Source organism: Chaetura pelagica, unplaced genomic scaffold (genome assembly GCF_000747805.2).
Source record: "Chaetura pelagica isolate M959 unplaced genomic scaffold, ChaPel_1.0 scaffold69, whole genome shotgun sequence".
In the NCBI taxonomy this organism is placed as follows: domain Eukaryota; kingdom Metazoa; phylum Chordata; class Aves; order Apodiformes; family Apodidae; genus Chaetura; species Chaetura pelagica.
Genome location: NW_009970724.1, coordinates 6,359,789 through 6,386,792, shown reverse-complemented (window position 1 = coordinate 6,386,792; position 27,004 = coordinate 6,359,789). Strand labels below are relative to the sequence as shown.

The following is a 27,004-nucleotide window of genomic DNA, read 5'->3' as shown; positions in this document are numbered from 1 at the left end:
CGATGTCATCTTGTTCCTGTTGCTCCTACCCTGCCTTGCATCCCACTTCACTTAAAACCATTTAGTTTCACTTGTATTACTGTATTTTCTTTTTAACAGCCACCTATGTACAATTCCAACCTAACTGCCCTATAAAAGCTTTGAAAAATAAATCAGAAATCTTAAAAACTGCTTAAAGAATTAAGGCGTGGGACTAAGCTTACTGTATGTGTCTTGAGGAACTTTCCTCTTTGAATCTAATTCTCTTCAGACCATGCCTTTCTTAGAGTAAGGGAAAAATCAGATTCTTAAGTTGTGCTGCTATAACTATCTTAACTGTCTTTTTCTTCTGTTAGATCATAAAAATTGCTATGATAGCATGGAACTAAAAATAGTAACACTTTAAAAATGCTAATAAAAACCATCCAAAATGGTGAACAAGAAGCACTCCTTTCCATTATTGGTGCTGGTGTTGAAGCAGTTATTTCCTAAATAAGTTTTTGAATTCAGCAAAATGAACTCATCTCCTAAGACTGACTTTCAGAAGAAGAATGTTTAATTTTAAATCATACTCAGTGGCATTAGTTTATTTTCTGTAGCCAAGAAAAGGATTTATTTCCAACTATTTTCAGAATCAAAGGAGAGAAAATTATTTTCATCAAACTGTGTATTTGCAGCTTGAACTTCTACCTTTAAAATTGATACTGGCATTCTTCCTAGAATCACAGAGACTTTAACTTTTTTGTAGCAGTCCAAGTTTTTGTTACAGTTTTCAGTCTATCAGGGATACAGTGTTCATTATTAGAAAAAAATATCCTTTTATCCCCTGAAAAACATGGAATGTTAAATCGTATCTCCTTGTTGAAGTCAGTGGTGAACAAAAGTCAAGGTCCTGTAGCCTATTTCTGGAGAAAAATTGATAGAGGCAAAACCAAATTTGTATAAAAAATTCAATGAAAATTATTTTTCAATTCAAAATATTGGTCTCACTGTGATTGAAACATAAAGAAACATTAACAAAATTTTGGAATATTGTTTCAGAATTCTGACATTACTGAAAGTGTTTTAATTTTCTTAATTTTATGGTTTTGTTTTTATTTCATAGCATGTCACATGAATTATAATCATAGGATCATAGAAAGGTTTGAGTTGGAAGGGACCTTAAAGATCATCCATTTCCAACCCCCCTGCATGGGCAGGGACACCTTCCACTGGATCAAGTTGCTCGGAGCCTCATCCAGCCTGGTCTTGAACACTTCCAGGGATGGGGCTTCCACAACTTCCCTGGGCAGCATGTGCCTGTGTCTCACCATCCTCACACTAAATACTAAATCTCCCCTCTTCCAGTTTTGATCTATTACCCCTTGTCCTCTCACTACAAGCCCTTGTAAAAAGCCCCTTCCCAGCTTTCCTGTAGTCCCTTCAGGTACTGGAAGGCCTCTCTAAGGTCCCCCTGGAGCCTTCTCTTCTTCAGGCTGAACTGCCCCAACTCTCTCAGCTTGTCTTCATAGGAGAGGTGCTCCAGCCCTCAGATCATCTTCATGGCCCTTATATGGACTTTCTCCAAGAGTTCCATGTCTTTCTTATGTTGGGGGCTCCAGAACTGGACACAGCACTCCAGGTGGAGTCACACGAGAGCTGAGTAAAGGGACAGAATCACCTCCCTTGACCTGCTGGCCATGCTTCTTTTGATGCAGCCCAGGACAGTTGGCTTTCTGGGCTGCAAGCTCACATTCCAGCTCATGTTGAGCTTCTCATCGCCCCTAAGTCCCTTCTCCTCAGAGCTGTTTTCAATCCATTCTCCATGCAGCCTGTATTTGTGCTTGGGATTGCCCTGACCCAGGTGCAGGACCTTGCACTTGGCCTTGTTGACCTTCATGCAGTTTGTACAAGCCCACTTCTGAAGCCTGTCAAGATCCCTCTGATGGCAGCCCTTCCCTCCAGCGTGTTGATGTCTCCAGAGACTTTGGTGTCATTGGCAAACTTGCTGAGGGTGCACTCAGTGCCACTGTGCATGTCAGCAACAAAGGTGTCAAACAGCACTGGTCCCAGTATATGTAGAGTCATAGGATAACCCAGATGGTAAGGGATCTCAAGATGTTTCTAAACCAATCCCTTGTTTAAAAAAGGATCAGCTCTGAGATCAGACCATGTTGCTCAGGGCTTTATTCAGCCAGGTCTTGAAAATCTCTAGGGATGGAGATTGGATAATCTCTTTGAGCAGTGTGTTCCAGTGCATGACTATCCTCAACATGAACAAAGATATTCTACGATACGATATATGGTATGATATGCTATGCTGTGTTGTGTATCAGACTACTATAGTACAGGATGTTATTAGCCTTTACCCATTTGAGATATGGTGACGTAACATAAAAATGACAAAAAGTGGTCAGGGAAAGCTTTACATTAAGCTTTTTGTTAAAATTACTTCCTGTTTCTTAGCAATTTTTCAAATGTCAGGGAAAATATGGAAGTCTTGGGGACTGTTCATGTTTTCAGAGTTAAGCATATGTATCATTGCAAGTAAAACCAAGGACTCACTGTATTAGTGAAAGACTGAGGTTTTGGCCTTTGAACTTCCGTACTAGCAATGAAATTGGGTGATTAAAGATCTGGAGAGCACACTAAAAGTAACTGTTCTAATCTCGCCTTTTGTTATTATGAAATGGAATTACAGTTTTCTCACTTATATTCTGATGTGATCAAAGTGTAAATTAAGTAGATTTGTAAAGATAATCCTGTACATTCCAGTAAAACAATTAAATTAATCCATGAGAAGTGTAATTTAACCTTATTTTGCTGCACTACAAGAGAAAGAAAGAACATTTATAACATCTTTACAGGTTTTTCAACATACTCTGTGCAGTGTTATTATATTTTAAAGTTTTGTAAAGGTAATTGATAAATCCCTGTGAAGTTACAATAATTTAAGAAATGTAATATCCCCAAAAGTAGTTTACTATTGTTAACAAATAGCAATATTTACCTTTTTTTTGACACAGTTTTTATTGGCAAGAAGATGGTGAATCCAGGCAAACCATTTTCCTCTTTTGTAAAATACCTTAAATTCATTGGAGCAGTGCAGTTTTTATTTTTAACTATTCAGTTCTATCTCAGAAACCACTATAAATATGAACTGTTCTCATGCCAAGACTTTTGAAGTCTTAAAATTGTTACACATGCCAAGAACATAGAATATGAACTGAAGCACTCAGTCATCTGAAAAATCCACTGGAATGTCTAAATCTCAGCACCCAGAACAAGGACATCTATTCATCAGAGGTGTGTGGTGACTTAGGGAATAACTGTTGAAGACTTTGTGCCTTGCCTTGGTATTTGCGTGATCAAGGTTTGACCAAGATAAACAATTATGTCCTTGCACTGTCAAATTCATTGATGGAGATCTTTTTCACACTTTCTCTTTCCTTTTGTACTAAACCTACTTCACCAAGCATGATCATACAGTTCAGTAATGTATTCCCATGGGATTTAAGGTATCCTGCAGCAGTCTTAACAGCAGCTGAGATGCTGATCTGATGAATTTAAATGTGGCCGTTATCCTTCTCAGCTGGCACACATCAGTGTAGCTCTGTGAAACCAGTGGATTTGCAACAGCTGAGGGACTGTGCCAAAATAGTGAGTGCCATCTCTGCAAACTCGTATCTCATCAGTTTTGTAATAACGAATAGCAACAATAATATTTGATGCCTATTTAATAGTAATAAGATTTAAAAGAAAATGTCAAGCTCACCAATAATCAAACTCAGAAGAATGAAGGGAAGGTAGGTACTTGACACAGAACCCACTGAGTTTTCTAGACTACTGTATATGCTAAAATTACTTAGTCCAGCATCAAGCACTAATGTCTTTTAAAAATATCAGTAAATATTTACCTAAAATATAGCTTAGCATCTCTTATATAAGTACAGCTTGATTAAACATAAATAGGTCAGAATGCATCAGCTGAAAAGCTGACAATATTTACAGTCCCTCTAGCTTATGCCATTAAAGCCCTGTTAGTTAAGTATCAGAATACCATCTCCCTAAACACCCAGAAATCATTGCAATTTTGATTCTCCTCTGTTCTCCAAAGAACATGTGTAAGGCATGTGGGTGTCAGTCTCAAATGTAATTTGCAGTCCCTCAACATAGCCTTGTTGGTATAGATCTGATGGTAGGAATTATGTGATTTTAAAATATACATTAGTAAATGTAAGATTGAATCTGGCCTTTCTTTAACTGTTTCCAGCCACCCTTATCACTGGCAGCTTGAAGTTCATAGAATCATAGAATTGTTTGGGTTGGAAGGGACCTTAAAGACAATCTAGATCCAAGCTCCCTGCATGGACATGGACACCTCCCACTAGAACAGGTTGCTCAGAGCCCCATCTAACCTGGCCTTCCAAAACTTCCCTGGGAAACCTGTTCCAGTGTCTCACCACACTCATAGTGAAGAATTTCCTCCTAATATCTAAGTTCAACAGTTGTAACATGCAGTGACACACAGATCTTGCTGTGAAATCTCATAGCAGGAATACTTCTTATTACTATATTAAGTGATTTAAAACTTAATGCCTCTTAGACTAGATAAATTTCTCAATATTTGTCAGCATGACTGTGTCAGATCAGATTACTTCTCTTTTGGCAGAGACTTAGTACTAGTGTCTAGCCCTTAGTAAAAGGGCTTTTGCTGGAACTACTTATTGTGCTGAAATAATTGGTACAAGCAGCTCTGGCTACAGATTATTTTACTTAAATCAACTCAGTTATGTTAAAAGGTTTTACTAATACTTGGTGCAGGTCTGGTCTGTGCCTTTCATTTCTTCTCTTCTGCTTGCATTAAGTCACTGCCAACTATTCTTGTCATTGTTCTTGCTATTGTTTATCTTACAGCAGCTCCTAGAGGCTTTGACTGTATAGAGACTGAAGAAGAGAATCTAACAGAAACACAAGTATCACTGTGTATTAAGGACTATTCATAATAATGCCATCCTAATGTGAATAGTTGTTCAAAGAAAGGATAATTCAGATGGAGTTAGTGTTTTTGGGAGCATTCCTGTCCAACCCTAAGGCAAGCCTAAAACTTGTATTTAAGACTACATGCATTGTAGCCACCATAAGCTATGGAAAAGCAGCTGTTCCTTCTGCTCTCTCTGTCACTGCATCATCCTACACAATAAAATAATGCCACTTATGATGAGGAAATAAGGCCATAATTTCTTTAATATGAAGGAAGCCTGCAATATCTTTGTTCAACAATGTATATAATGTGTTCTGGCTGAAAACTGACACTGCTAATAAGTGGAGCTAATAAATACCAACCAATACTCATGGAGTAAAGCAGATAATTTTTTTACAAGTACCCATAACATTATTTTCAATGCTTTTATGATCATCCTTTGTAGCACTTGCATTGGCAACATACACATAACCCTGGCATAATGCATAGCACATTATATATTCGTAGTTTGTAGGACTTCTAATGTTCCCTTGATATCAAAAGTAAATGGATAAACAGGTAACTAGACAACTCCATCATTTTAAAAGAAATATTTACACATTAACAAAGCATGGTATTTTAACAATAGTAACTAGTAATCTACGGGTTTGCCAAAACCAGTGTCACATCATCTTCACTGTACATATTGTGGCATTTGTGATTTAAAAAAATAAATATAAAAATAGACGTGTTCATTTATAGCTATTACATTATGTCTTCTTTTCTTCTAGGGGCCTCAGGGACCTCAGGGACAGCCAGGGCTACCTGTAAGTGCATAAAAAACATGCTTTGGGTTTTTTTTCCTGTTGTGTTTACTTTATATAAACATGTGGAGTGCCTAATATCTGGTTTCTCCCATTTTCCAGGGACCTCCTGGACCACCAGGACCAAGAGTAAGTTCTGTAACAACCCTAACCTACAACAGAGTCCTTTTTTTGAAAGTGAAAATAACAAGATCCTCTTCAAATGCATTGTTTGTTCCATCACTGCAGATGAAGTGAAAATACATTTTTCTGCAACTTCCATCACTAAAGTTATAACATTTTTTGAACCTTCCATCTTACACTGCCAGTTCTGTTCTGCCATGCTGTTGAGACTTCAACAGGCAACACTCATGGACATGCTTATACTTTTAGCATGGATTAATTCCATCATGCTCTAAAAGGTTTTACTCCTGTTCTGCATTTGAATACTCTGAAAGGTAGCAACAGAAAATACTGTGCTATTTCTGGCACAGTTTTTCTCCCTCTATATATACACACTGTGTTAGTGAGGACAGATGCAGTATCTGTATTATCCTAAACCTGTAATGATATATGTAATCTGAGAACAAATTGCAAGGTGTAGATGCTTGTGTGAGTGACTTAATTATTTAAAAGTAAACAAACCTGTTTTCTGGGTCTGGTACATATGTCACACAAAGTGCAGAGAATGAGGATATGCAAGAAACGGGCTGCTTCCTTCAGGGGCTTGTCAGTCTTGGTATTTGTTCCTGCACCATGAAGACTGCTTTGGATCCATCAGCTGCTGTGGCTGATTAAGATATTCTTTTTGTGCTTCTTTGTAAACAAATAACACCTTTTCACATTTACCTGGAATAGTTTTCTTAAATATATAAACTACATATCTGGGAGGAATAAGTTGGGACATTAGTCTTTAACAGTTATTGTAGTATCTTTTTTCCAGGTTCAAGGAGTATGATCTTTAGATTAGGTATGGGTGTACTAATAAAAATCAAATCTGCTTTTTCTGTATGCATGCTTGCATTCTTTGGAAATGGAAGGGAGGGTCCTATTTTAAAAGTAAGTGTTGTAGACAATTATTTTCTAAAAATAGCAACATAATGAAGCTATCATATATGTTGCTACAGTGCTCAAAAAAGTTACCACCTGCATTTTAGAATACTCCCATTCATTTTGTTTATATTCTTAAATATATCTTTTTCAGAAACAAGTGGACATCAATGCTGCTGTTCAAGCTTTGATTGAGACAAATGCTGCATTGCAGATGGAGGTAGTATGTTTCAGTGTATTTACATTGTCATGCAATTATAAGTCTATTTTTTGAGGACAGAACAGGGCTTCTTTGCAAAGACCTGATCTAAAATGAATAATGGATAGCAAGTAATTACTGCAGAATATAATTAAACATGCTAGGGTTTATAGGATACAATTGAAATAGTTAAGGAACAAACAGCAGTGTTTCTACATAGCAGTGTTTTTGTCATGATTGGTAGTAGTGGAAACTTACTGAGTGCCAGACATAGACTGTATCTGTTCAGCCACAGATAATGATAGTGGCACTGAGGCCTTGATCCAAAAAATACTGACAAGGATGTGGTCCCATTGATTGCAAGAAAATTCCATACAGGTGTGAACTCAAATACATTCACATATATATTCTAGCTTAAGCCTAAGAATAGATTTCACTGTGTAAAATCTGAAACTGCTAATTATACTTTTAAAATGCTAATTTTAAAATTTTTTTAATCTGCATTTTTATATGAGTATGTCATAATTATGTATTTGCATGGTCTTAACCTGCCTGTAACTTCACTGCTCTGATAATGTTAATAAAATGTACTGATTTGATAATTGGAATATGTTATTCTTGCCCTGTTCCATGAATTAGAAATGCTTTGCTTCTGTCTGGCTATTTGACTTTTGCTGCATATACTGTTGTGATACTTCCTTGTGGTAACACATTTGCTAATGGCCCTTGGCAGAAATACCAGAACACTGAAGTAACCTTTCTAGATCACAGTACCGAGATATTTAAAACGCTGCACTACCTGAGCAACTTGCTGCACAGCATCAAGAACCCCCTGGGCAGCCGGGATAACCCCGCACGCATCTGCAGGGACCTGCTCCACTGTGAACGCCGAGTGGCAGATGGTGAGTGTGCACTGCCGTTAGAGTCTGAACACCAGGAGGCTTTCAACTGTTGCTTCTAAATGTTACTTTCTACACAAAACATTTAATGTGTAGATTTTTTTATTATATTCTGTTGAAGTATGCCTGTCACATCTATCTTTATTTAAGATAAGTTTTCTGAGTTTTAAAGATGAAAGTGTGTAGCTAATATTATACAGATATTAGAGACAGATATACATATATAAAGTAAACAAAAGTGTCCAGAAAATTTGAAACTGAATCCAAATTAATGATTCAAAGTTTCCCAAGTATATATAGCTAATCTGCAATGAATTTTCTGTGAACTAGATTCCTAATGAGAAAATTGTATAGAATAAATTACCATTGTCAGATACAAGGGCAGTATGTCCCAGAAGCTCCTGAATCAATTTTTCAAATAAAAAATAATTATTTAAACCTGTAATGTCAATACTGTGACAAAATTCAGTTTCTGAGTGGCTAATAAAATAATAACTGTAAATGTCCCTATTATTGAGTATTAGCTAAAAAGGAAATGGAAAATGAAGTTAGAGGCTACAGGGAAATCAGTACTTTATGGCATATATAAGGACAGATCAATTCTTTAAGACTCCAACAGAGATAAACCTAACGCTTACTAGAACTGTGGTGACTGTGGTGATAATGTATCTAAAACTTGCCAAAAAGTATGAATATTTCAGCAAAATCCGTAGTAACAATTATATTTTGTTTTTATTTTCCATCTGGGATCATATACTAACAGGAAAATACTGGATTGACCCAAATATTGGATGTTCTTCTGATGCTATTGAAGTTTTCTGCAACTTCACTGCAGGTGGTCAGACATGTTTAACACCACTGTCTGTGACAAAGGTATGCTTTGCTTCTAGACAGACTGCATCCATGCTGCAACTCTGAACAAACTAATGCTTATTTAATTAACTCCTGAAATTATGTTAGAGTTGATGGCTTTTTAATGTGCATCTTTGTGGAAGAACATTATATATTCTGTTAAAGAAGTTACATGTTTTCTGGAGACAATGTCTGTTAGTGTAATTTTCACTTTGTTCATTTACCTTCCATGCTGACAGAATTATTTTGTTTTATACTTTTCTATACAAGGCATAAAAATATGCCTGAAGTGCTTCTAAGCTACATTAGTAACTCGTTACTCAGGGCAGCTAAGTGTAGAGATGCTAAGGTCATTGCAATGGGAGGGAAGAAATTTATGACTACTTTCCAACACTTAACTACTTACCAATGTCATTAGGCAGAGACTGGTTTCCTTTATACCATTAGTCCATACTGTTCTTTAAATGTTGTCCTTAAACCCTTGGCAACAGAAATTTTATGTTTGTGGACTATAGTCACTGGAGAATATCAGAAATAGCATGAAGTTCCCATATGCATTCCTACATTTGGGAGATCCTCAACAATGTAGTAAGCCTTCATGTTTATACTGAAGTTTTGAAAATGCCCCAAGAAAGCTTCTGTTTGCAGTAACCTGTAGCTCCTAATAGCTCTCCCGAAAAATACAGATCATGCTTTTTGGCATTGATCCCAATGTATAGACATTGTGTACATGCTCCCACCCCCGAGCACCACACCATATGCATGTGTCCCTTTGTGTTGTTGTGGCCACTCAACCTAGTCCAGCTCCAAGTCTAACGAGGTGTTTCTCTTCAACCTTAGCTGGAGTTCGGCGTGGGAAAAGTGCAGATGAACTTCCTTCACTTACTGAGCTCAGAAGCAACCCATAGCATCACTGTTCATTGTCTGAACACACCAACATGGGGATTAAATAAAGCAGGTGGCCAGAAAACATCTGTTAGCTTCATAGGCTGGAATGGTCAAGTATTTAAAGCAAATACGCTATTTGAACCAAAGGTGCTTATGGATGAATGCATGGTAATTACCTTTTAGCACTAGAATTATTAAAATAATGGAGTTACTGTTTAGACGTTATTAACTTTCTGCAAATAAATAATAACCACTTACATTCACATCCCTTGAAGTTTACTTCTTATATTGTTCTGCGTATGTCTTTATATACCAACCCTTTCAAATTGAATTTAACATCCGCCCAAATATAAAAGCAATTGCAGTAATACAGGGAATCTGTACGTGCTGTTCACATTGAATGTCATGTATTTCAAGATTCTGCTAAGACAATGGAGGGAATAGGAACAGTTGCTCTCAAAAAGAAAATTCAGGCTTCAGTCAGAGTTCTGTTGAGGTTATCTAACACAATATCTCAGGTTCAGGTAGCATGAAAATTATTTTTTTGACAACTAGATATCTTTAAATTAATTCACTATTATTCCATTGTTTGGCTATTTAATAAAGTAATGATGATTGGAAGGTGGAGTCCATGGCAGACTGAACTATTAAATCATATTTGTGTTTAGGATTGCTAATGCTTATTAGAGTACTCCACTCCCCAAGATGTGAGCCATTTGGTAGAACACGATGAAATACAGCAGCCAAGGACTTTACATTTCCAGTGTTTTATAGCTCTATTTTCATTTATTGTAATGAAAGACATGAGACTGGTTCCATAACGTATGGGGGTGTCAAATGAGATTTTTAATCTCAAGACAGAAAGTTTTATTGAGGCACTTTGAAGCTGTTATGCTTTCAACCTTTATTAGCACATGCTAATGAGATGCTCTAGCCTATGTCATGGAGCTGAGGTCTGGCAATTGAAGCCCCTTTCCCCCACCTCCCAGTCTGTTTGGGACTGTTTTAGTCACTGAGAAAAACTAAGGCATAGAGTGATGGCTATTGAGAAGTGCCATTTTTCTGTGAGATTCTATGTGGTTTGTTGCTCTTTCTGTGGGAAACTATGTATTATACAGATCTGGTGCAGGATCTCGCGTATTTCCCTCTCTGCAGACATTTCACTTTTCAGTGGTGTCCACTTCATGCTTTTTAAGAATGGAGTGATTGCAAACAAGACAGCGCCAGCCTCAGATAATGTTAAAATGTTATTTTAGAATTTTTATGAGGCATCAATTTGTTACTGAGATTTTTAAAGGATTGGAATAATCAATCCAAAGTTCATGGCAAAAATGCAGTGCTCATTCCCCACGATTATTCTTCAAGGGCCTAGAGAGTCACATAAGTGACTGTAGAGTTCATAACCTGAGAACTACTTCTGAGATTTGGTGAACTCAGCAAGCGACCTGAGAGTGAGTCTGAGCCCAGGGCTGCTTGCAAAGTGACAGGCACTCTGCTCTGAGCCCTCGTGCACTGTGTCTGGATCCACTCCAGCTGAATTCTGGGCTGAGCTTTTTTACAAAACGTTTTTACAGTTTGCCAGGAGTACTCATGGTATTATTACATGGGAGAAATTGCATTTGTTAAATGACACAGGTTTATTTTGTTGGGTTTTTTGGGGGACTGCTGGGAGAAGAAATGTTTCTGTGCACTTCTGCTTTCACTCTTTAAGCACAGTTTTCCACTTGTGTCTTGAAGCTCATGTTTGATATTAATCTAATGTTCTGCTTCTGTGTGTTGCAGATTGAAGATGGCAGCTGGCATAAAACACAGTTCTTCTTTCACACTCAGGACACTAATCAGCTTCCAGTTGTTCAAGTTAATGCACTTCCTCATCTCAAACCAGGACAGCAGCACTTCATTGAAAGTGGTTCAGTGTGCTTCCTTTAAGGTTTCTGTCCTAGTATTTTTTGCATCAACATGGAATTGATGCATAGCTTGAATGGAAAAGTAACCATCCCTTACAGGCAAAATTACTAGGGAACCGAAGAACCATTTTGAACAGTGTTGTTTAGAGAACCTCAGCAAGAAAAAGACTTCCTCCTAAGGAGAAATGACGTTTAAAAAGGAAAGAAAGACGACTACAACTTTGATAAAATATTTTTTAATCAGTTGGTGCTTTCTTGCGTAATTTCCTGGAACTGAATATCTGAATGTGGAATTTTTCAGGACCTCTAGTGTTCCTAGCAATCTCTTTAACAGTATTGCAAAAAAAAACCCCAAACCAAAACCATCCTGAGGAAAGCTGGAAGCATAACAATACTAAGGAGCAGTACTGGCTAATGCTCCTCAATGTGCAATAGCTTGTATATGAGAAGTGAATTATGCCACAATACAATCTTTTCTTAAACATTGTTTTAGGATAGTCCTTTGTGGACACACACATCTTAACAGATGGCACACTACCTCTTTTGTGTTTCCTGTCCCTGTTGCCTTGGTGCTCTTCATAACACAAGGTGCTTGTGGCTTTACCAGAGATTATTTGAGTCCCCTTTTATCGTTCAGACTGTATGTGCTGGTTACATCAGGATATGTTTCTGTTGTAAAAGTACTTATTTTAAACCATTGGTCAGATACTTCACTACAATGGAAACATTATTTATGTGGATTTCTTGTTTAAAATATTTTTGTGTACTGTTCTGGAAATGGTGTATGAGACAGCACATTGTATATGATGCATATATTCAGAAGTTAGCTTTACACTCATTGTAAAAATTGTTGTAGAAGAGTTACCTACCATAGTTTTGAGTTTTAGATTCTGTATTTCAGTTGAGATTTTGAATGCCAAAGACATCTTAAGATGATATATTGTGTATATATTTTGTAACTTGTGGGAAAAAAAAATCTACAACAGCATGTCTTCTGAATGGCAGCTGTTAAGTTATAATCAGCATTTCACCAACAGAGCAATTAAATTTTTGCATTATTAGGTCATTTCAGTGTTTTTAAATGAAGCCTAAAATGTTCAACTTTTATTAAAAAAAATAACAACTTTACCATTAGGAAAAACATTGTTTATAACAATTGTTCTCTATCTATTACCAAACCAAATTCTGCTCAGTAGTACACAGCAAGATGATACCAGACTATACTGGGAAGCAGAGAAGTGTTCAAACAACTTGCTTAGCTGTCTTGATCCGCAGGAAACCCTACTTACTAAAGTATAATAAAATAAGCTTCCAAGCTACCTGTTTGTCTCTCACTGTTCTGTTTCCTACTGCATAGCTCATTCTCGGTACCGGTGACGATCCTCTAGTGAAGTACCTGTGGCAGTGCCTCCTTTGCCAGGGAGGCAGCACGCAGCTTCGTGCCCTGGAATGCTGCGGGAGTGTTGGCTTTTACAAAGTAATGTATGTGTGTGCTCCACTTTACATTTTATATTGAAGCACAGGGTTTGTTCCTTTTGAGAAAATCTGGTAAAGCTAAAGACAAAGCAGTTGCAGTGTGACAGCAGAGGTTAGAGAACACGTCTTGCTTTCTGTGTTTTCAAGATTGTTACACTCTGGCAACATCACTTCACATTTGCTCCTGGTTTGGCTGTGGAGCTGATGTTGTGATAAATGGATTCATTTTTTAAGAAAGCAATGTTTTAGAAAATGCTCTGCTTCATGTATATTTGTATTGGTCCCATCATGCTATTTTTGGAAATTGTTTATAGCCTATTTTTATGGTTTATATCAGTATGTCTCAGAAATAATCTGTTTTTAAAACAGACAGCAGAGGCACTCGGTGCTGTGCGTGGCCTGGAAGCCTCTTGCGTTCGGACACCTTCGCTGGAGCTCCTGAAGGCGCTGGCAGCAGATCTGCTGCCGTGTTGTCCCAGGGCGTCAACAAGTGCCTGTGACCTGCAATTCATTGATTGTGATTTCTGAGGTGGTCGCCTACTTTGCTAACCTTAGAGCAAGCCCTGCTCTGGATTACAAGAGCAGCATTTCATCTCTTCCTTGGATTAGATTAGATTAGATTAGATTAGATTAGATTAGATTAGATTAGATGATGGTAGAGCGGTAGATGTGGTTTATCTTGATTTTTTGATACCGTCTCCCACAGCATCCCACAGCATCCTTGTAGAAAAGTTGATTAGGTATGGGTTTGGTGATCAGGAAGTGAGGTGGATTAGGAACTGGTTGAAAGGAAGGAGTCAGAGAGTTGTAGTCAATGGGGCAGAATCTGGTTGGAGGTGTGTGACTAGTGGAGTCCCACAGGGGTCGGTACTGGGACCGGTGTTGTTCAACATCTTCATCAACGACCTGGATGAGGGTATAGAATGTACCCTCAGCAAGTTTGCTGATGACACTAAGCTGGGAGGAGTGGCTGACACACCAGAAGGCTGTGCTGCCATTCAGAGAGACTTAGATAGGTTGGAGAATTGGGCGGGGAGAAACATGATGAAATTCAACAAGGGGAAGTGCAGAGTTTTACATTTGGGGAAGAACAACACCATGTCCCAGTACAGGTTGGGGGCTGAACTGCTGGAGAGTAGTGTAGGTGAAAGAGACCTGGGGGTCCTGGTAGACAGGAGGATGACCATGAGCCAGCAATGTGCCCTTGTGGCCAAGAAGGCCAATGGCATCCTGGGGTGCATTAGAAAGGGTGTGGTTAGTAGGTCAAGAGAGGTTCTCCTCCCCCTCTATTCTGCATTGGTGAGGCCACATCTGGAGTATTGTGTCCAGTTCTGGGCCCCTCAGTTCAAAAAGGACAGGGAACTGCTCGAAAGAGTCCAGCGCAGAGCTACGAAGATGATTAGGGGAGTGGAACATCTCCCTTATGAGGAAAGGCTGAGGGAGCTGGGTCTCTTTAGCTTGGAGAAAAGGAGACTGAGGGGTGACCTCATCAATGTTTACAAATATGTAAGGGGTGAGTGTCAGGGGGACGGAGTTAGGCTTTTCTCAGTGATGACCAGTGATAGGACAAGGGGTAATGGGTGTAAATTGGAGCATAGGAAGTTCAAGGTGAATATCCGAAAAAATTTTTTTACTGTAAGAGTGACAGAGCACTGGAACAGACTGCCCAGGGAGGTTGTGGAGTCTCCCTCACTGGAGACATTCAAAACCCACCTGGATGAGTTCCTGTGTGATGTACTCTAGGTGACCCTGCTCTGGCAGGGGGGTTGGACTAGATGATCTCTCGAGGTCCCTTCCAGCCCCTAAGATTCTATGATTCTATGATTCTATGATTCTATAAGTTATACATTTGGTCTAATGTTGGAAACAAAGACCAAGGCATGTTGCTATCAGTGGACTGATAGATTTGGAAGAGAAACAGAGAAGGTAATCTGGGGGAACACTGGAGGTGAAAACTTTTTGTAGATGGCAACATTTATCTGTCACCATTAACTGACTTCTGTTCAGGAGAGTGACTTAGTATCTACTTTTTTGCTTTATGGGTGATTTATCTGTATCTAATGTTCAAGAGGCTGTAGATGAGCCCAGCAGTATAAACTTAAAAGTTATAAGTCATACTAGTTTTCTACTTTGACTTCTGATTTTGAGATGTGAATCTTACAAGTTAAGAAGTATCAATTATGAGGAAAGAGGGATTTAAGCTAGGCCAACAGTTAATGGACTGGGGATTAAGTGTGGGTTTATTAAGGATTACTAGAACTATGAAGTTCGTAGAGTCCTTATTGAGCAATCATCTTTGGTTTTCTGCTTTCTGAAATGTTTCGGTAATATTTGGTGTAGATGCTATCTGGTTTCAGTGAGCTATGGTAACCTAGATTTTTCTTTTCTACAGGTTGTACCTTACAATACCTTGAATTAGTGTAGTAAATATGCTTATTTGGCAAAAGATATCATATATACGACACTTCTGTCTAATATATAAGTCCTTTTTAAACGCTAACATTTGTTTTGCTCTGTGCCTTAACATCATTCTAGCACTAATAATACTTTTATTCATGTTACATCTCTTTTTAGCTGGTATGTTTCCTATAATGGGAGCGGCCTCTGCCCCTGGCTGGGCCTGCGGGCGGGTGGCACCGGGCGAAGGTTCCTCCTGGCGTTGCCGCTGAGCTGCTGATGTGCTCGGGGCACTGCGGGGATGCTCAGAAATAGGAAAAAGGAATCCTTGTTCAGAGTATTTCCTATTCCTGTTTTGCGGTGTGTGAACCTTTCTTCTCTGTTGCTGCAATACATGATGCTCCAGTACAGAGAGGCACCTTCGCCCTAGGAGGTGGGACTGCAGAACTTGTCCTTGACACCTGCGGTGCCACCTGGCAGCGAGCAGGGTGGGAGGAGGAAGGAACACTGCTCTGAGGCTGGCGTTTCCTCGAGTGGCTGAAGGTGCTTGGGTTGTGACATCCTTGAAAACTTTGCTGTTGTTAGAGGAGGGTTGTTTCTCCTCTTAATTTGTCAGAGTAAATGAAAAGTGACAGTTGGGTTAATATGTCAAGAACTTTTTCCTAAGAATAGGAGAAACATCTAATAGCTTAGCTAAAAAGCAGAATATTGTATTTGTAGAGGAAGCTTTTTTAATGCAATAATATTTATTAGCTGTGTTCGTTAAAGCTTATACATTATGAGTGAGAGGTTCCCTGACTTTGGGGTTTGCACTGCTAACAGCCAGAGGTTTTTTGGAAAATATTGTCATGGCCTTTTTGTTTCACTGAAAAAAATGGGATGCAGTGTCTGGTTTTAGTGTGAATCCTGAAGATTTATTTTCTATCTGACTAAAACTGGGAGCGTTGTCAGCCAGTATGGTACCATGCATACTACAGGTGATGTAAATGAAGAAGAGCACTGGTACAACCAGGCCACAAAGCATAAGCTAGTAGAGCCTTGCTATGCTTTCAACACTGCAGTTAGCATGGCACTTTTCTCTTTCAAGCATTTTTGCACTCTGTTTTAATATAGATAAGACTCTGTGTGGCTTTGGAGGTATTCCCTAAAGCTTTCAGTATGTAGTGTGCCACCATTGTGATCCAGGGTATTTGTATTTTCTCTTTCTTCTTCCAGACTTCAGATAACTTTTTCTGAAAATGCCAGTTGATGTCATAGCACCTGGTTGTTGACCTTCTCAGGCCAGTCAGGCACAAAAGTGCCACTTATATTAAGAGGTACTTTTTGCTTCTTTCAGATGTGAAACATGTAGCGAAGAGGAGGCAAAGTACAGGTGTCCACGGTGCATGAAATATTCCTGCAGGTATCTGATATCTGAATTAAACTGTTTGTTGTTTTTTTTTTCACCCACTCATGAGCTAAATGTGGCATGTTGATGTTTTTCTTTTTACCATTTCAGTCTGTTGTGTGTAAAGAAGCATAAGCTTGCACTGAGCTGTAATGGAGTCAGGGATAAAACAGCGTTTATCTCTGTAAATGAATTTACTGACTTGAACCTTTTGAGTGGTAAGAATATTCCTTGTGCTTTTTGAAATTAATTGGTTTTACTATGTTAGCACTACATTTTTCTTTCTCGTTCTTTTACCTTCAGATTACCGCTTCCTGGAAGATGTAGGAAGGACAGCTGATGCTGCTGCTCGGCATCCTACTGTGCATAGTCCCTCAACAAAAAAACTTGTGAGTTTTACATTAGCAGCTTGTTCCATTGGTGACAGGGTTGGCTGAATCATAGAATCATAAGGGTTGGAAGGGGCCTCTGAAGATCATCAAGTCCAATCCCCCTGCTGCAGCAGGAACACCTAGGGAGGATCACACAGGAACGTGTCGAGGCGGGTCTTCAAAGTCTCCAGCGAAGGAGCCTCCACAGCCTCTCTGGGCGGCCTGTTCCAGTGCTCTGTCACCCTCACAGTAAAGAAATTCTTCCTCATGTTGAGGTGGAACTTCCTGTGTTGTAGCTTGGTGCTGTTTCCCTCTTCCTATCATGGGGTACCACTGAAAAGAGACCGACACATTCTTGACATCCACCCTTCAGATACTTGTAGACATGAATAAGGTCCCGTTTTAGTCTTCTTAAGACTAAGCAGCCCGAGGTCTCTTACCCTTTCTTAGTATGACATCATATGAGATGTTCCAGTCCCTTAATCATTCCTGTAACCTCTGTTGGACTGTTTCCAGTGCATCCCTATCCCTCTTGAATTAGAGAGACAGAAAATTAATGCATTGACCATTCTTGCTGTTTGGTGATAGATGTGTGTTAAGAAAGCCTGTGTGTTTCCTTCTACCTCCACAACTTTTTTGAATTTTTAAGTACAGATTTCCCAAGTGTAAACAATGTATTTATTAATTGCCTAAAAATTATTACAGGCTTCCCCATATACCAAATGAAGGTAACTAGAGTTGTGCAAACAGTAAATGTAAGCAACAACGAAGTAAAAGCATTCCAATTCCAGTAAAGCATTAGTGAGATCACAGAAATGTATGGCATTTCCTGAAGGTCCTATGACGATAAACTGTGAACACCAAGATTAAGAAGGAAAAAAACAATCCTGGAAGACCAAAATCTGCACCAAAATACTTTGTCTCATGAATACGTCACAGAAAGGCATCAGGGCTGTGTTTTCCAGTGTTGCGAAGATACCTTTAAATACAGCTCTAAACTCAGCTGGAGAGAATTCATGTTATTGACAAAGTAAATTCAGCAGATCCAGCTGTCTCTGCGGCTGAAGTCATCTTCTGTGTGTGTGGGGGTGTTTGTGCTTACCACCTCCATGTCTTGGAAACATGCACTGAAGTTGATGAGATGCTATGTGGGTAGCAGTTTTTGTGGTCTGGTACCAGGAATGTTTGTGGGATGATACCCTTCGTGGTGCCTTCAGCTTGCAGTTTGTTAGAGTGGCTGAAATGATGCTTGTGCATCCCTTCTGCTGGTGAGGTTTTAGCCCTAAAAAAGGCTCTGTGGGTGGTGTTACACCCACAGTGGCTGGCTGTGGCTTCGACAGTGTGTTTTACTGCAAAGAGATGATTGCATGTTGTTTTTTAACTATGGAAAAACTTCACCTGAAAATGTTTCAGATAGTTTCTAGGCTGACTTCTTTAACTTTTTTTTTGTTCCAGATGTTGGGTTTTTTTTTAATGAAGGGAAGTACTTAATTAAATGTGGCCTTTTCTACAGTTTTCCCATAATTCTTGTCTGCATTATTGTTTTCTTGTTAAACTTCCATGTTTTGAATATGTTGGTCAGATTTTTTATCATTTTTATCTTTTGCTAGTTATATTGCTTGAGAAACAGAGCTCGAAGGTGTGGTATTGACCTGAGGACACTGCCCATTGGATTCACAAAAAGAAGAGAAAATTCCACCACCTTCAGTTGCATGTGAGTCTTCAGCTGGTTATAGTCAGTGGTGTTTTGTTTTCATTGAACACATAATGATGAGAATCTGAATTCACACTGCTATGATTGCTTTTAGAATCTGATAGATGTATGTTTTACAGAAGCTATCTAGATTTAATATTTTGTGCTGCAGGATTTGGCTTTTTATGTTCTTTGTGCTCAATTTTAACATCTTATGCAGTTTATGCTTTATTTTGAAAAATACCAACATTGAGTAACAGGAAGAATCAAGTGTTGTGTTTTTCCATCTTCAGTGAACATGGTGTGTTGTTGCTGGAAGAAGGGAACACTTCTGTGAAGGTTTAAGATAGAGGATTGATGCAGAATTACTGCAAAACTCTCTCTCCCTGACAAGGCTGGCTAGAAGCTTGGAGGTGCTTCCAGTGAGGGTCTCTCATGCCCTGCTGGCAGTCAGCTGGAGGATGTGGGTGCTCCACTCAGCATGGCCTGGAGGGACAAGGGCAGACAGAGAAGAATTAACGAAAAAAAACAAAGGAGACTTAAAATTATCGTCTCTTTATCCACTCTGTGCGTTTTATCTGCTATCCATAGCTTTTATTTTAAAGTATTTTCACAGTAAAACCAAAAAGAGATTAAAAAGGAATACTCAGTATGTCGCAGTGGCAGGAAGCAGGGGGAGCTCCCAGAGCTGCCTCCGGGGGGCGCCCTCGGGCTGCGCCAGACCCGCCGGGCAGCTCCGCCCCTCGCCCTTCCCGCGGCTCCGGTGCCGGGCGGGAGCGCGGCCCCTCGGTGCTCGGGGCGGGAGCGCGGCCTCTCGGTGCCGCAGATGGCTTCGTTTTTAGCAGACATGGCAGTGTAAACTTTTCAAGTTGCATATTTTACCGATTCTGCTAGATAAAACCCTGAGTGGTCCGATGGAAAGAAAGGAAATCTGGGGCGTTTTCTCCTCCTTTTACCCCAGGTTTATAGATCACGGAGGTTCCCCCCTCAGAACAGGCCAGAGGATCAGCCCAGACCTTGCAGATGTTAGTCACGGGAGCAGAGGCCATCTGCCTCTGCCCTGACTCCCTTGGCTGCATCTGCCTTGTACAGATGTCTTGTGCTGGTCTGGTGCTGTTCAAGAACTTCAAGCATAGAGATGAGTTTAATTTTCCTGGGGAATTTCCTTAATGTGGTGAATAAAACAACATCTTGTTGTTTTGAGTAGTCTGTAAAAGTCAGAGCAAGTGCAAAAACCCAGCAGTGTTTGGATCAGTAACTAAGAGAAGGAGAGAACAACAGAGAAATCGCAGATACAGGGCATGGTATTATGCTGTACTGACAGAAGTTTACCATCATGTACAATATTTTTCAGTTCTTTAGAAAGCTTTTTTGGGCACACACTGAATTGTAGCTTGCATTGGGAACACATCAAGCTTTGAGCAGATTACACTTTCACGCCTGTCACGTGCTTTGTGTTGTTTAGCAGAAGCAGATACAAAAAGTAAGAGGATGTGGCAAGGAAAGAGACTTATTGGCAAATAGGCATGGAAATATTTCACAGGCTGTCTGGGAGTATGCCTTACTGGTTTTTGTCAACTGTGAGGTCCTTGAGTATTTTTTTTGTTGACCTTGTTTTGGAATGCTAGCCTTTAGGGGTCATTCACATCCCATTGAAAGAACATGGTAGTATTCTCTGTTCTTAAGAGGGTAGGAAGTAAGTGTGTCTTTCCTATAAGTGCTGTCCAAGGGTATGGAATATGCTCAGTGAATACTACACAAAGGACATGTTTCCTCTCTTTTGCAGCTGCTGTTCCTCACACTGGAGTGGACTGTTCTGATTCAGTGATGCAGATTTTTTGTTTGTTGGCATGTTTTGCTTACTCTCTTTAAATGGTTTCCTGAGGAATTAAACCTCAGGTTTGACTGAACCAGTGAGTATCAGCCATTTAACACCTATCCCATGTTACTTCATGACATCCATAGCATTCTGTTGATTATCACATTCAAGTGGGGTAAAGCTGTACAAATGGTTGTGTTATATGAGCTTAACACCTGATACTGGTCAGGGTCTGGTGTAACTACTCTTCTGTGCATCTGAACGCATTTTTATGCTGTTTGTCAGTCGAGATTTGTTGAAGGGTTACTCCTGAGAGGGAAGGTGGGAAGCTGCTCAGCATATGTGCGTGGAAAGCTGAAAACAGTCTTCTCTGATGTCCTCTTCATGTTCTCCATGCGAGCCAAGCTGTGAGGCTGTACAGGCAGGAATGAAAGTAATCCAAAGCTAGGAAGTACAAGATGTATTCTTGTGTCATCCCCTACCCTTGCCAGCTCTGGAGGTCAGGTCAGTGGTTGTTTGGATGTGTTCACCAGATTCTTCATTTCCTGGTTTCCATTAGTTTGTTTCCTAAATTCGTTGTTGTGAAACCATATATGCCAATGCTCGGCAACACATGGATTAGACTAACTGGTAATATTTAATATCCATATAAAGCAGGGTTGTTTGGAAGTAGAGTCTGAGTCCAGTTTGTGAACTCATGGAACATCTGGCTTGGAGATGGCTTAGGACACCTTACTCAGTGTGCCCTGTTCTCAGTGTGCTGCTTTGCCCTGAAGTGATAGTTCCACTTCTGGACATGTGCTGCTGTGGAGTTGGGGTGGCCTGCTGGGATAGACAGCCTCTGGGAATGGGGCAGAGAATGTGACCAGGATGATGCCTGAGGCAGCAACTGGGGAGCTCCAGCCAGCAGAGCAAACAGGAAGAAGTGAAGGAGCTCACAACTCCGTGGCTCCTGGTTCTATGTCAAGAGATGATGACAGCCTTGAGAGGCTGAAATGGGGCAGTGCAGCTCTCCCCACTCTGCAGTCTGTGCTTCCCTGGGCTGACCCTCCTGCTTTCTTGAGCTGCATTCACAGCATCTTCCAGACAAAATCCTTCTTGCTTCTCCTCCCCGCCAAGAGCGGTCAGAGAGCTACAAGTCTTCTTCTTGGAGAAAGATATGCCTGCAGCTTGGGAGCATTTGGTCAGCTTATATATTTGGGAGAAGGAGGAATCTTTACCATGGTCCCTCTTTTTCAATTTAATTCTGAGAATAAAATGTAGTGTGGAGATTTGAGATCAGCATCGTTTAAGAGATCATTAGTCTTACAGAAGCTACTGTGAAGTACATCTGAATGCCCTAAAATGTCAACTCTAATCCTTCGCTATGTAGGGGTAATTAAAATTAACTGTTGGAAGTGCTCCTGATCTTGAAAAAGTTATCTGAGCTGGTTTTTGGGCTAACATTAAACTGTTGGAGCTGTTAAACTTGAGTTAAGTTGTTACTTAGCACATAGTTTTGCTTGCTTTCTACGACCGGCTAAAGTAAGTTCCCAGGCATAGGAATGCTGCTCCGGAGTAATCAGAGAGCAGGATCTTCATGTATTTCAGTAAATCAGTAGCTTTTCAGAACATCCTCGTGTGAAGATGAGTACTGACAGAGTTCTGTACCTGGGATTATTTTGTTTCTTTTTTAGCAACTGTAATGTCTCATTCTCTTAGTAAATCTGATGGTGATGTTTTTTTATTGCAGAAGTTAAAGAGGACATTAGTTTTATTTAAAGAGTATTACAGTTTGGGTTACTAAGCCTTGACCATGTCCCTTTGATTTATGCAGAACTCTTGAGTTCAAGCCCACGTGTTTGATTATTGCAACACATGGTTAGTTACATCTCCTGCTGTTGGGAAGCCTCTTGATAGCAGACCATATGTGTTAGGAGGGAAGTGTGCTTCAGTGCCTTCGTTGATGGTCTTGCTGTTTACTGTAGCTAGGAAACACAGGAACTTTCAGTAGAAATATTTCAGTTTTATTGTTTATATATAAAATGCAGGAATTAGCTTGATGAAGTTTCAAGAAAATGGAAATCTTTTGTGTCGCACCAGGAACACAGAATTGGAGGGGGAGAAATCATCACACTTCTGTTGGTTCTCTTATATTAAGTTTTACCTTTCTTAATCCACTAGAGAATTTAGTGACTTGCTTTGGTTGACTCTTCATTGCTTAAGAAAGCTGAGAAGGCATTATTATCCAAAGCTGTAAATAAGAAACTTCAGTGCATTAAGTGAGAACACCAGATATTGACAAATTAAAGAATTACTTGCCCTTCATTAACCTACTTTATGTCCTTTTCATCTCTTTTATCAATTCAAAATAACTAATCAATTCAGGAAATAACTACAGTATTTGCACTGTGATGTAAACATGTCCTCTATGCTAATTTCGAAACATTTTAAGAATATTAATTGGTAAATAGAAACAAAGTCATCTGTGAATCGCAGGGTTCGACAGGCAGGCAGTGAAGTATTTCTGCAGAGCCAGAACAATTGATATCTTAAGACATGATGAATTTGGAATTTTTTGTCAATATGTATTTTATTTTACATATATGTATACATGCACATCAGAGATTTTATGTACATAAAACCTTCTGCAATCTAGGCAAAAATGACTTTTCAGAGAAGCCTAGGTAAGAAAAGATAACCTTTATGAGATATTTCATAATTTAAAAAAAAAATATATAAACATTGGACACTTCTAAAAATCTACCAAGGCACTTAACTGTCCAAGTCCCAGAATCCTTGGTAGATCTGTCCTTTAATTCCCAGCAGCTGTACTGCCTACACCCGAAGTATGTGGAACATCTTTATAGGTACTACATTAACTATAAGAGTTAGTGGGAAATGTTGCAGTTGTCCTGAGAGCTAGGTGGAGGTAATAGTCACTTTGTATATCCTGCTGTTGTCTTTGTAACATCAGAAATAAAAATTATCTAGTTGTTGCTGTTAAAATTTTTTATGTTATTTACATGTAGTTCTGTGAAAATGACAATTGAATATAGAAATATATATATTTTTTTGTTAGTTTTAGGAGAAATGTAAGGGAGACAGTTACTTGTCTTGAGAAGAACAGTAATTGCAGAACAGGCTGTGCAGTTCTGAACATAATTTGCAGCTACATCTCACGCAGGGAAAGAGGTACTTGGCTCCTCTTTTTCTCTCTGATCACTTTCCATGCTTCTGAAGTAGCCAAAATAGGATGTGAAGCCAAGCAATGCAGGGATGGGCTATGATGCTGCTTTTACTGACATCAAGGATGGGCTTGTGCCTCATCCAGATCTCTGCCATTTGGTAGTTTTATAGTCAGTGTCTCGGTATTCAAGAAAACTGTGGAGTGGTGTTCCATGGCAGCTGAGCAGCATGGAACACTTCATGCAGTGAGCTGTTACTCAACTGCAGATGTCTTTACTCAATTAAGCATTATCTTTTAGAAAATGAGCATAGTACATGTCATTTGTATTTGAAGGAAATACTACCCCAGTGAGCCATAATGGAAAATGAAGTCAGTGAGGTCTGGAGCCAGGATACCTAATTTTAATCAGAACTTGTTGTGAAGGAGCTTTGATAGCATCTACAGTTGACATCAATTCTCTAACTGGGAAAAGATCAGTGAAGGTGAGGGATGCTTCATGTTAATAACAAGCATCCTGCAGGTTGTTTTTCAAAACTTGACTTACAATTCTAAGCTCTTCTTTTTTTTTCCCAGTTTTTAATCTATCTTACCTCTTTCTGCTTGCCATTTACTTTCAGGCAAGAGCACTTTGAAGAGAGACTAAGTAATTAACTGCAGTTTCAGAATTTACATGCTGAAAAAACATCAACATTTCTGTTTTTCCAAGTGATACTTTTTGACAAATGATCTTTTTCACTTCAGTGTTGAGGCTCCCTGATTCAGGGCTCTCACTGTGCGCTATTCCATAGACTTAGGTTGTGCCTGCAAGGGGAAGGGAAGGCAAAAGTCTGAAAAGAGCCCTCTTAAGCTGATTATACATCTGCCAGTGATGAGCTGAGTCTGCTTCATTGAGCCCAAGCTGGTCTTTCATGAGAAATGTGAATGTGCTGTGTGACATCTAGTCCTGAAGACACAGAATATTCCTAGGAACACTTCTAAAGCATTTCTTTTTTAAGTGCCTGTGTTAGAGACAGCCCTCTAAGCTACACGTGTTAGTCTGAGCTGTGTTGTGGTTTGCCTGTTTCCACCTGGGAGAGGAAGATCTGCAGTATTCCAGTTGCTTTGGTTGTCTTTATTTAAAAATTTGACAGAAAGACAGAAAAATTTGGTCACTTAGAGTAGCTAAACATGACCAGTTTGAAAAAAAACAACGTGGAAGATGAATAGTTAAATGCAGAAATGCTGGCAAGCCATATTTTGGTCAATAAAGTGTAACAAAAGTCTCATCTGAACAGTCCTTATATGTATTTTCATAAATATGCCCATCATGAGTGTTTCCTGCAGCGACTGACAGTAACCCTGTTTCTGTATCTAAAGATTACCAACTTTTACTAAGGTCTCCTTGAGAAGGTGCTTTGAATTAATACCATGCGGTGTTAAATGCCAGATATTAACATATGGCTGAGAGAGGAAACAAAAGCTTAATTCCAAGTCATTCAAACTGGTTCCATAATCCTATTGATATTCCAGTTTGTTCTATGCATACAGCGGCATTGATGCTTCCTTCAGTTGACAATATGAAGTATTGCAAAACCTTGTTTCACTCTTCTTATCAAAAAAACCTTCCAAAATTCCACTCACTGATTTTATTTCAACACTTTTTTCAGTTTGGTACTTCAAGACAGTATCATATCAATATACAAATAACATACAATTCATGAGGCAAGATAGATACTGTGGTGGCTTCTGGTTATATATGCTATGTAATTATTGTTTTCTTTGTTGTCCTGCAGCTCTGGTCATGCAGTCTTCTTACCTCTGTCAGACCTGATGTTCTCTAACTATTCCTTCTTATTTAAGGAAGGCTTTCTCATTCAACATGAGCAGATAGAAGGGAATAATCACAAGGCATGGTGCACAACTCTGCTGAGTCTCATGCTGCTTTGGGACCTTGGCCTTCATTAGTTTTTTTATTCTAATTACTAGCTCCTTGAAGCTAGATTTCTTGCTCTTTTTACACTTCTGATGTTACTTATACTATAGGAAGTATAGTTCAACTGTAAGGCTCAGTTTTCTCCTAGGAGTAATTAGGTACCAAATCATTATTCATTTTATAAGAGAAATTTTTATAAACTACTTGTATTCAAAAATTGGTGTAACAGTTAATTTAACTTAGCCAACTAATTTGTTTCCTGTTTTGCTACTGGATGCTACTGTCTCTGCAGCCAGCCAGAACCTGCTGGGTAGTCTTTCATCTTCCTGATAAACAAGTTAACATGTTGGAACAATACTGTGTTTACTTTTATTTGCAGTACCAGAATCTTTACATAACTGATGGGGATTATCCTGGATATAATGATTCATAGGTCTTAAGTAGTGTTTAAAAAAAAATATGTAAAAATGTGGGGGGAGTACAATTAGGTGTTCTTGTGCTTCATATAGATGTCTGGCCTCCAATTTCTAAATGGTAGTCATTCCCTTCTTCCTCTTCCAAATCCTTACTATTTGTCTTGACTGTAAAATTCTGAACCAGAGCACAGGGCCTTACACCTACTTTTTAGACAGTGCTTTTCCTTAGGACATTTGTACACTTACCATACAAAATGGCAGAATTTGAAGCCGTGAGAGGAAAACTGCTTTGTCTTAAGTCATTGTTGACTTCAGCAGCATTTCTGTAGATGAGTAAAAAAGAAAAAAGAGATTTCCTAATCTAGTAAAGTATTCCCCAGGTAACACTACCTTTCTTAAGATGATATTGCACTGAACTGTGCTTCAGTAGCTTCTATTCTCAGGTATTAATTATGCTTGCTGGAAAGGGGAGATGGGTCTTAAAATGAACAAACTGGAGAATGCAACATGACATAAATTTTGGTTTCCACCAAAAGATTCCTGACCTTTCTGTAAAAAATATATAATGACTGCTGTAAAGAGTTGAGTCTTCTGTTTTATGTAGAACCCAGCCTCAGCTAGGACCTCTGACTATTACTGTTGTGTGGGTTTGGTGGCCTGTCCTGGGTGATCAGCCAAAAAGCAGTTTCCTTTTCTGAAATTAAAGAGCAGCTATACATATAGAAAGTCAGCTGGAAGATACTCCCATTTAAAATGTGAAATGGTGTTGTTCAGTTAATTGGTGAAATCTTACCTGTGTTTGTAAGGAACAGATTTCTATCCCATGAGGGCTTGACATTCAGCAG

General features: G+C 39.2%; 2 protein-coding genes across 2 annotated transcripts in view; both read left to right on the top strand.

Moving 5' to 3' along the window:
* The window catches only part of COL24A1 (collagen, type XXIV, alpha 1), a 129,173-nt gene extending 117,609 nt beyond the window's left edge, over nucleotides 1–11,564 (top strand). Inside the window, exons 54-60 of the mRNA XM_010006740.1 lie at nucleotides 5,713–5,748; nucleotides 5,848–5,874; nucleotides 6,929–6,994; nucleotides 7,707–7,875; nucleotides 8,636–8,745; nucleotides 9,565–9,780; nucleotides 11,395–11,564. Of these exons, the coding sequence (XP_010005042.1) occupies nucleotides 5,713–5,748; nucleotides 5,848–5,874; nucleotides 6,929–6,994; nucleotides 7,707–7,875; nucleotides 8,636–8,745; nucleotides 9,565–9,780; nucleotides 11,395–11,541 (771 nt within the window). The 3' untranslated portion in view covers nucleotides 11,542–11,564. The remainder of the gene's footprint in view (nucleotides 1–5,712; nucleotides 5,749–5,847; nucleotides 5,875–6,928; nucleotides 6,995–7,706; nucleotides 7,876–8,635; nucleotides 8,746–9,564; nucleotides 9,781–11,394) is intronic.
* A 4,129-nt stretch (nucleotides 11,565–15,693) lies between these two features.
* The window catches only part of ZNHIT6 (zinc finger, HIT-type containing 6), a 33,796-nt gene continuing 22,485 nt past the window's right edge, over nucleotides 15,694–27,004 (top strand). The window contains exons 1-5 of the mRNA XM_010006739.1: nucleotides 15,694–15,752; nucleotides 16,729–16,794; nucleotides 16,891–16,997; nucleotides 17,083–17,168; nucleotides 18,761–18,864. Of these exons, the coding sequence (XP_010005041.1) occupies nucleotides 15,694–15,752; nucleotides 16,729–16,794; nucleotides 16,891–16,997; nucleotides 17,083–17,168; nucleotides 18,761–18,864 (422 nt within the window). The remainder of the gene's footprint in view (nucleotides 15,753–16,728; nucleotides 16,795–16,890; nucleotides 16,998–17,082; nucleotides 17,169–18,760; nucleotides 18,865–27,004) is intronic.